Source organism: Propithecus coquereli, unplaced genomic scaffold, assembly GCF_000956105.1.
Source record: "Propithecus coquereli isolate 6110/MARCELLA unplaced genomic scaffold, Pcoq_1.0 Scaffold141, whole genome shotgun sequence".
Taxonomy (NCBI): domain Eukaryota; kingdom Metazoa; phylum Chordata; class Mammalia; order Primates; family Indriidae; genus Propithecus; species Propithecus coquereli.
In genome coordinates, this window is record NW_012138414.1 from 2,981,943 (window position 1) to 2,992,745 (window position 10,803).

At 38.2% G+C, this 10,803-nt stretch overlaps 1 protein-coding gene across 1 annotated transcript in view; it reads right to left on the minus strand.

Annotated features, from left to right (window-relative positions):
• Window positions 1-1,015: 1,015 nt before the first annotated feature.
• Window positions 1,016-10,803, minus strand: part of LOC105806481 (orofacial cleft 1 candidate gene 1 protein) — a 103,780-nt gene continuing 93,992 nt past the window's right edge. The window contains exons 7-9 of the mRNA XM_012639622.1: window positions 4,231-4,307; window positions 1,263-1,383; window positions 1,016-1,096 (exon numbers count right to left, since the gene is read on the minus strand). Coding sequence (XP_012495076.1) covers window positions 1,016-1,096; window positions 1,263-1,383; window positions 4,231-4,307 — 279 coding nt within the window. The remainder of the gene's footprint in view (window positions 1,097-1,262; window positions 1,384-4,230; window positions 4,308-10,803) is intronic.

Consider the following 10,803-nt stretch of genomic DNA (forward strand, 5'->3'; position numbering starts at 1 on the left):
CAGATTGATCAGATTTTTAATGGACTGTTGTTTCAGCTTAAACAAAAATTAAACAGGGATTAATAATAACTCCAATGTTGATAAATCATATTTTCTATACTCACAAGTCCCTAATAGTTTTCAGAATAATTTGACTTCGAAGAATCCTCTGTTACATTGTGCTTTAAGCAAAAATAATGTCATTTTGGGAAGGAAGCTACTCTCTTGGCCACCCAAATTGGTGGTACCACCAGTTAATCTGCGGCCAACAGTAGGTACTTTTAAATCCTGCCTAGACTTTATTTTATGAGAGATAATATATATTTCCATATAGATAGAATGCTTCTGGAATTAAATCACAGTTAAATAAACAGTGAAAGTTGTTCAACTTCCTTTGTTTTTTCATACAAATCATACTTAAAAACTAATCAGAATAACAATTATTTTTGGTTTAATTAGAAAATCTTAATTAACAATAAAGACTTAACCTTAATATTTTGGTTTCCAAAAATATTTTAAAAATTAACACCATGTGAATAAATAAGACAATCTTTTTAAACCTCAAGGCAGGATTACTGATGCAGGCAGACTGAGTTATTAAACACATTCTAAATTAAACGCCTCTATGAATTTTATACTGAAATACATTGTGATAGTTTTGCATGCCAAATGTGACATTTTGTATTTTAGATTCATCTTCTGTAGTAATTTTGGAAATGTCATACAAACAAAGATTTTGTCATTTACCAGTGGAATTACTATGCATGGCCGCTTAGCCATCTCTTTGCCGGCTCTTGTGGTTGTTTCAAGTCAGCAAGCCATAAAAAATCTTTATCTCTCTGAAACACAGCAATTTGGAAGATAATCGAATGGTGACTAGGGGGCAGAAATGCCAGTCTGAGGAATTATACCACAATCTCTCTTGCATTTACAACCTTCCTCAAAGCAAGTGTCAGCTGAGTAGGAAAAGGAGCTAGAAGATTCATCAAATCTCAAGCCTCGTCTCATTTGCATGGTGGCAGGCCTGCCTCATTGTCTAGTGGGACTGAACCTGGTTCCACTGACACCCTGTTTTGAGGAATTCCAGCAGCTTTGCCATTGAGAGTTTTTCGCCATTCTATTTTAGCATAGAATTCTCGTCAAAAAACACTTATTAAGACCTACTAAAACTCTGTTTCTCTAGATTCCTACAGGAAGAAAAGCACAGCAGGCCACTGTCAATACAATTGATCTCATCATTTAACATTTTGCATCAGAGAAAAAGTCAGTGGCAAGAGCCTCACCTTCCAGCAGGGTCCTGCTGCTCCCTTTGAGTCATTAGTTACTTCTTTGAGGATAGCAAGCTGGGCTATGCTGTCCTTTTTACAAACATTCAGGTCTGCAGTGAATGGCTGACTTAGAGTTCTGCAGCAGTTATAAGAAAGGAAAGATGAAAGAGAAATTGACAATGACATGTCGCATAAAGGTTTGCCTTTAGAACCACAAAACAATTGGATGTTTTCCTTAAACAATTTGCCTGATTCACTATTTAGAAATTAGATAACAACACATTACAGGTGGTACAATTGATCCAAGTAAGGGAAGGAAAGCATGACCCTATAAAATATGAGTTACTGTATTAGCCACTGATCGCCCAACAATTAAAATGTCACTTGTTTTAGAAATTAACAGAAGAGCAAATATTCGATAAGACTTTTTGCCACTTCATTTTCTATCTTTGCTTCTCCTTCAATCTTATAAATTGTTACAGAAACTTTGAAGAAAAAATTAATAGCTAATATGAAATAAACTTTAAACTTTTTCTTTTTTTAATGCAACGGCTAGAGATCAAGATCTGTTTCTACCTTCAAAATGCTTTCTAGGCTTTTTTTCCCTCCTATGAGCATTTACTGACTATATTTGACTATATTTGAGGTTCTGCTTTATTGTTGACTCTTCTTTCATTTTCCTTTTTTTTTTCTTTTTTGCTCTCAAATCCTGATAGTGTTCTTCTGTCTTCCCTAATTCATTTGAATTAAGAAGGATCTTGTATCTTATTTCTCCTGACTTAAGCTTAATTCCATCAGCAGGGCCATCTGTGACAATGACTGTACCCCCACCAGAGGAATAGCCTTTTTGGGTCTCATTGCTGATTTAGTTTCCTGTGATACAAATGATTTCCCTTAATTTGGTTAGAGCTACACTGACACAAGGGTTCATTAGGACACCCATTTGCTGGCAATTCAATTTCAAATTAAATACACTTTGTTGTAAATTTTATTACTTTTAAACTACTGTATCTATTGTCTTTAAAGGCCCTATTATACAGTTATAAAGGTAAACAGATTTCATTAGTAAACATCAAACATTTTATGTTAACCACAGTGAGATGATTTCTTCAGTTTCCTTCTTTGTTCTCTTGACAAGAATTGTAAAGCACTCAGAAATATCCTAAAAACTTAATCTAAATAATTAGAACTATTAGAACCATTCATGATTATAATCCCAAAGAAAAAAAGAAAAAGAAAACACAGTCCCTGGTTACAATTCCTGTTCTTTGTAATTAAAGGTTTTCTAAAAATACCTTCCCCAAAGTGAAAAAGGAACACAATGCGTATCAAAAGGTTAAGTCACATCTTTAACCTGATACCAGGTACCTCGAGATAAGTCTAGGGATTTGTGTCTCCTTGGAGCAATCATATTCTAGGTCAGAAGCCAGAACCAGACATCAGCTCACTTTTGCATTAGGACCTAAGGCGTGTTATTATTCTTGTTTTCCCTCTTCTAGAGCACTTATTAATTTTGTGGTTATATAAGTATATGTGCCTGTGCATTATAAAAAAAAACATTTTTTAATTATATAAAAAGCACTTCCCCCCTCCAAGTAACTCATTAGCCCACAGCCCAGAGATAACCACTGGAAAAATGCTGACATCTATTCTTCATAGCTGGGTAGCTAGACACACTTTTTTTTTTTCTTTACAAAATGTGACTGTCACTTTAAATACTATTTTGTAACCTGTATTTTCCACCTTGTATATTATAGGCATTTTCCATAAGATTTTTTTTTTTTACTACAGCATGACATTTGAGTATTATCTAGTATTTAATTCTGAGAGTCTACCGTAACTTATTTAAATGATCCCTTATCATTGGATATTTAGGGTAGTTCCTATTTTCACTCTTGTAAGTTAGCCTAGAATTAACTCTCTGGCATATAAAATCTTGTAGACTTCCTTGGCCATTTTCTTGGCATAAAGTCCTGTCATTAGAAACGTCAGGCACAGGAGGCATGCTGTCCTACACCTCACGGACCTCTACCTTCGGCTACCTAGCTGTCGAAGTGATGCCTTAGTAATATACAATCCCGTCTCCCCCGCCTTTTCTCTCAGGCGGTAAATAATCCTCACGGGAGACAGGTCCCACTTTGGTGACATCTTATTGGCACTGCTAGTAGGGTTATGAGTTCAGGAAAATGGCCCTGAATAAGCAGCACTGATGTATATCAGGGTTTCTCAACACCAGCACTACTGACATTTTGAACCAGATAATTCTCTGCGGTGGGGGCTGCCCTCTGCATTGCAGGATCCCTGGTCTCCACCCACTAGAAGCCATTGGCAACTCCCCCAGTCCCAGTCATGACAACCAAAAAACGTCCCCTAGGGGGGCAAAATTGATCCCTGCTGAGAACCACTGCTGTGCAGCATTAACTAGTATTTAGCCAGTGCTCAGCGGACTCAAGGCACTCTTTCAGATACATTGTATTTCCTATCTCATTCAAGCCTTAAAGTAATCCGACAAGGTATTATTGCTCCTTCTTAACTGGTGAGAAACTAATGTCGAGGAATGTTAGTTCTCTTGTTGTGACCATCGTAGTCATAAGGGTAAAGCCTGAAATTCCACGGGAGACCAACCAACTTGAGAACTGCCTCGGAACCTGCTACCACTGTGCCTCCGACATTAGAATGGAGGAGCCGAGACTACATCCAGACCTTGGAAGTTTCTACACAGAACCGAGGAATCTGATATTTTCTAGAAGATCAATATGACACGACTCCCAGCTACAGTACTTCTCTAACGCCCCATCCCCAGATATCATAAGGGAGAAGGGGCCTAAGTATATCCCAGGATGAGATGGGGTCATGGTTGCCAAAAACCTGACACTCAGGGTATCAGACTAGGGGGTCTCTGTCATCTATAATTGGTCCATATTTAATTCATAGCAAAACACACACACACAAAACACATTAAATCTAACATTAAGGAACATACCTCTCAAACGTTTTGTCGGTCTTTAAACATGACATAGGAATGTATTGGTTGAGTCCTTCCCCTTCAAATATCAAATCCTGCATGAAAGAAAATAACAATAAAATGATTTAAAACACACTTGAAATATCTATGTAAAAATTAGTTTTTCTAAGACCAGGATATGCTGACCCTCAGAGGTTAAGGTTTCTGGAAACAAATGAGAAATGGGAATTATACCTTAGCAGTTACTTTATTATGGGGTCTTGACTTTTCTTTCTTAGTTACTTTTTGGCGAGGAAGGTAGAGAGAGTAGTAAACAATATAACGAAAGGAGGAGAAATGCTTGGTGCATACAATGCAGCTTTTGTTGTCTCTTTCTTTTTCTCTATTTTACACACACATATGCACACACACACACAACATAATGGCATAGTTTTAGAATATGTAAATGGACATATGGCTGGATGTGTAGGATATGAAACATATTAATAGTAATTTGGGTCATATAATTTATCATCTAACCCAGGGCACTTTAGAAGTAAAAGGGGAAACTCAATTATGCTAAAACAATAGGCATAACCCAGTACTATCCTATCCAAACTATAATGCATAGAAATCCTATTAATAATACTATTAATAATACTCCTGCAGAGGTCCTTAAAGGGTCCCTTACAGGCAAATATCAACATATTCAGTGAAGGTGAATGATGAAAAGGAGGGAGAGAGAGAGAAAGAGAGAGAGAGAGAGAGCACGCACACATGCACACAAGAGGGAAGCTGCTGTCCCTTAATAACCTAATCTTGAAACGACACACCATTACTTCTGCTGTATGCTTTCTGCCACACAGATAAACCCCAATACAATGTAGGACAGAAATACACAAAGATGTGAATAAATAATGGGAGGCCAGCAGTTATGAAATCCAGGTAAGCAAATATCGGAGGTTCTTTGATGAAGTCTCAAGGTCCGGGAATAATTCTCCATGGCTTTCAGCCCTATCCTCTGGGCTTTGGGTTCCATCTTCTGAATCTCCCTTCGTTCTTTCATGAAAGGTAGTACATCTTTGCAGTTCAGTCTTTTCATCAGCCAACTTCCTGCCAGTAGAATTTGAGAGTCCAAAGACCTCTTCATTTTGTTTTCTCTCTGTGCCTTTCGGTCCAGGCAGGTGATTTTTCTGCTTATATAATTTCTTTTAAAACTCTGTGGGTCTCCTGTGAATCTTATTGGAGTCTACTTCATTAGACAAAGATCGAACCTACCAATCTCTTCAAAATAAGACCTTTTCTACCTTGGCCTCCCATTGGTAGGAAGAGGGACGATCCCCTTCGACTCCCTGGAAATCCTATTGTTTGATGGAGGGGAACTGTGAGACTCAACCCTCATCTCTTTAGAGTGCCTTTCGTCTTAGTGAATGGTATTTTGAAGTACCATCATTGCTATTTCAGAGGTCTTGACAAGACTTGAGTGCAACACTCTTGACTTCATCCCTGAGCTTTATTTTCCTGGGTTTTGATCTTTGCTCAGAAGCCATTTCCTCGTTTTAGCATGGTTTGCCATCCAAGGAGGCTGAGAATTGTCAGCAGTTGTTTACTATTTCAAGTCATGACTCATTTTGTTAAACTGTCCTTCCTTTACTTCATCTCTCACCTCTCACATCCCATAAGAAGCAGCAAGAGTAAACCAGGCGACACTTGCAGTCCTCTAGCTGGGAATCTCCTCAGCGAGATCATCCAGTTCTAAGTGCATTTTCTGCTTTTCACATTTCTACTTTTCTACTTTTCACAACAGATTGCTGAACTCTCTGACTCTCTGTAATAAAGATTCCCCATCCTCCACTTTCTAGTGAGATTTTCCTCACTTTTCTGCAAGCTCTCACCCCACTTCTCAAAGACCATGAGGTTTCTAGTAACATCTTCTTCAAGGTACTTAAAGTCGAACACTCTCCTCAAAGTCCACTGTGTAGTTTCAATGTCATGCTCATGCTTTAGGTTTTATTTTGGCAACAGTCCATGTCCAGGTACCAAAATCTGCATTATTTATCACTTTCTAGCACATTACCCCAAACTTTAGCAACTTAAAACAAAAAACATTTACGATCTTACTCAATCTCTGAGGATCAGAAATCCGGAAGCCACTCAGCTGTGTTTTCCTGGCTCAAGATCTCTCACAAAGGTGGAATCAAGCTGTTGACTGGGTGTGAAGTCATCTCGAGGGTAAAACGAGGCTGGAGAATGTTTCCCAGCTCAGTCGCGTGTCTGTTGGCCTCAGTTTATTGCTTGCTGGTGGTCAAAGGCTTTGTCTCCTCCCTACGTGGGCCTCTCCATGGGCTGCTCATGAGATGGCTGCTTGCTGCCTCCAGAGTGAGAGATGAAATGGTTCAAAAAGAAAGCTCCACACATATCCATTAAAATGGGTGTAGGAAGGAAATTCAAAAGACTGCAAAATGTTAGGATAGAAGAGAAAACTTGCCAGGGTCATATGTCAGCCTAGATACCATGTTATATACTATGCTTGTTTCTTAACGCAACTCTGCCAAAATGTCCTCTAAAATAGGTATGTGAGATAAAATAAAACAGTATGACTCAATGCAGTAGATATTCTGAAGTTTATCATCTAGTAATCGGAACATGTGAGATTTCACAATAGCAATGCTGGTCTATATTTATTGAGCACTAACAGATACTGTACTTCATCCAGCTTCTCATTCTATAAATATTTATTGTGGGTTTGCTTTATGACAGGCACTGTGCTAGAAGCCAGGAATACAGAGGTATAAAAATCATATCATACCTGATATTATAAAGCCTTCTTTCTGGTGGGTATGATAAATAAAAAAAATAAACTTTAGAAACAGAATAGAATGATGGCAAGTATGGTAAGTGCAATGGATGGATGCCACAATCCCAAGGATAATATAGAAAATAATAATTTTATGGGGCAAGGTTATAGCAGAGGGACATCAGAGAAGACAATGACATTTAAAATGAGACGTGATGGAAAAGAAGCGTTAGCCATTCAGAGAGTGGGAGAAATTGATTGTTCTAGGCAGTGAGAGCAGCATGTGAAAAGGCCCTGGGGTAGGAGATAATTTTGCATATTTGAAAAACTGAAAGATCGGTATGACTTAGATACAGTCACCAGGGGAGAATATTGGAAAACGGGGTTGGAAACATAAGCAGAAGCCAGATCCTGCTGAATCCACAGATGATGTCAATGGATCTACATGTCATGTGCAGTTGGGAAGCCAGTAAGGAGTTTTAAGCAGAGGAGTGATATTGTCTGATTTGCATATAATAGGCAAAGACATTTTAAAAATATTAAATGGCTGTTTGCTTATTCCTTTCTCCTATAAATCATATTTCTCAGAAAATCCAACTATTTTAGCTCCAGATAACTGGAGAGGGGAAATGCCTCCCCAACATGGAGGACATTAGAGAGACGTCACATCCAGACACGAGCAAGTGGGGAAGTCCCTTCTTATTTCCAGTGGGTTGTGAGCTGAGGAAGGAGTACCAGAAAGGGAAACAAGTAGTCAAGTTGACACATGTCATGCTTTTTCTCCCTCCAACACTTATCCTGCAGGAGTTGCAGAAGGAGTGTGCAACCATTTGAGGAGAAACCCGAGAGCAGAGGAGTCATGCCAGACTTCCAGTTAAAACTCTAAGAGACCACATTGTATAACACCCCACACACCAACAAGGCAGGGTGTGATATTACCAGATTAGAGTACAGCGGGTGCGTTGTTGTGGCTTAAACTCAAAGAAAACCCATGTTCTGTGCCTGTATCAGTCAGGGTCTCAACAGAAATGGATGCACTCCCAAAATTAGATTCAAGGAGGAAGATTTATTTCCAAAGGCATTACTACAAAGCTGTGGATTTAAAGGGACTATAAGGGAAGCTGTTTCCACATCTAGGCTTTCCAAGGGTTGAGGAGAAAGAGTGGTCACCACACTCTGGCGGAAGGGAGACTCATGTAGATAAGACTCTGTTCTGCCAGGTTAAGACTCCACCTTAACCGTACAGTAACAGAGGAAATATTCTCCTCCCTTTCTTCCTCTCTCTTCCCTCCCTCCTATCCCTGACCAAAACTCCCCTTTGACAGAAAGCAACCAGAAGCCAGAGGGCTCAGGAGCCCCAACCTCTGTGGTGGCACAGCAGAGGAGGGCAGGACTCAACCTGTGGGGGAAGAAGTAACATAATGAACATTGTGCCCATAATCTCACTTAGTTCCTCTGAGACTGAAAGCTCTCCAGAAATTTCCACTCCTATGGAGGGATAATCTCATTCAGAAGTCATGGGATGAGTGAAGCTTGTAAGCTTACCAAGGGGCAAATGGTGCACGGGGGCAAGCTGTAGGGTGAACCTCTTGACTGAGCTATAAGGTGCTGCTGTTGGGCTAGATGAGGAAGGTGAGGGAAAACAGAACCAGAGATGAACGTCGAGTTTCTGCATTAAGTAAATTGATGGCCTGTTGTGCCATTTACTGAGATAGAAAAGGTAGGGTAAGTAATGAACAGTGTTTTGAGGAACAAAACAAGCTTCCATGTTGGACATGTTAAATTTGAGGTGTTTTTAAGATACTCAAATGGCAGTGTTGAGTAGGAATCAGACACATGGGTCTGGCGGTGCTAATTAAAAGAAGAGAGCAGAGCTTCTAGCTGTCACCAGCAAAAGGACGGAATTAGGTGATGGAAACTAACAAAGTCACCCCCATGAGACACCTCTAAGCACTTCTGCATGCATCGTATCATTTAATCCTTTGTACGTGTTATATCGTTTAATCTCCACGATAGCCCTATGATGTGTACTCTTTAGTGTCATAATTATTTCAAACATGAGTAAATTGAGGCTTAGAGACCTTAAGACATTTGCCCAAGGTTACAGTACGTGCTGGTGACTATTGCCGACTCTCTGTGATTCAGCTCTTACCCAGCATGACTGGTCCTTATATAGTCGTTTATTGCCCTGCGAGAGGTTACATTCATACGCTGACAGTTATTTTTCACTCGCTGACCCCATATATTTTCTATTACTAGCCCATAACAAACACCCCTGTGAAAACAATTAAGGCTCAGATCAATGATGTATATGGTCCTTTGGAAATGAATAGAAATGCTAGATAGTAAAACCTTACCCAATTGTATGAAATTTCCCTCTGCACTAGCCATTTTCCAAAAAGTATCAAATAGAACAAGCATGGTTTAAGAAGAGAATGAATTTCCTCATAGAACCAACTATTTGCAAATCCTCTCAAGTATTTGAGAAGTATCCATTATTTATTAATAGTGAATGAATTAAAATTTCGTATAATCTCTTCAATAAAGAAGAGTTTTATCACAAACTTTATCATGTAATAAATATTTTATGCAGCTCTAGTCATAGTTCTTTTATATAAAAATAATTTTTCTTTTGTATAAAAATTTATTTTGTAATATTTTGTAAGCTAGACTTTCTACCAGATCCTATTAGTCTGAATAAGTGATGTTTTGCTATAACTGGGAAATAAACAGGGAACAATTTGGCAAAATTTGTCAGTAAATGTTGTTGACAAACCAAAAATTAAGATGATAATGTTTTACTTATTCATGTAACATCCAAACAAAATTCCAAAGATTCCTAACTATCACTAAAAAAATTAAATACTGACTTTCCAAAATTATTTCTTCAGATATCCCTAGCCTGGACTATTTTTTCCAACAGCAATATGAAGAAACAGCACAGGAAGTGTAAGATTGTTCCAGAGGCTTCTTTCTTCAAAAAAGACAAGGTAATCCCTCCAAATGTTGCTGGATTTCCCATAAATAGCTATAAATCCTTGAAAACTTTTCTGGTTCCTCAACTCTCTCTTTTCACAAGTAATAAAAGTCATCAAAGAACCACCTGGATCCTACAAAATTCGGTGGTTGTCTACTTTTCATTTTATCTACTACTGAATACTTTACTTGGATGTTAATATTCAAACTCATGGTCTTCTTGCCTGTGGCAATGCCTATTGTAAGTGAGAGGGAAGAAATGAAGGACATAGCTCAGTTCCAGCTAATATTCACTGAATATCTCTAATGCGCTAGGCATTAATCTAAGGACTTTATATGCACCAATCTGCAGAGGCCTCATGTTAACCATTCCAGGTTGATATTATTATTCCTATTTTACAAGTGAGGAAATAGCTGTAGCAAGGAGAGATCAAGCCTAGAAAGTTGACCTTCAGAGCACGTGCACCTAACCCCTACACTAATCAGTTCTGAGTTTATATGCTGTGATTATATATTAGATAATTTGAATCAACTCTGTTCAAAAACAATGGTTAGTAGGCAAACATAAAGGAAACCATTGCCACACTGTAATTACATTTTTAAAAATAAAAATAACCTAGGCTTATGTGGAAAATCATCTCTATATTGGAATCCCATATATCAAATTTATAAAACCTTAGTAAATACCAAAACCTTAATATTAAAATTGCCTTTGAATTCAATGTCATCTTTGACTTTCTTCCTAAAAACTAAAATGTGCATGAACCATGCCCCCAAGCAATATACCAATGTATTTAAGCAAAATATTGCATGAAAATATATGATATTCTACATTTCTA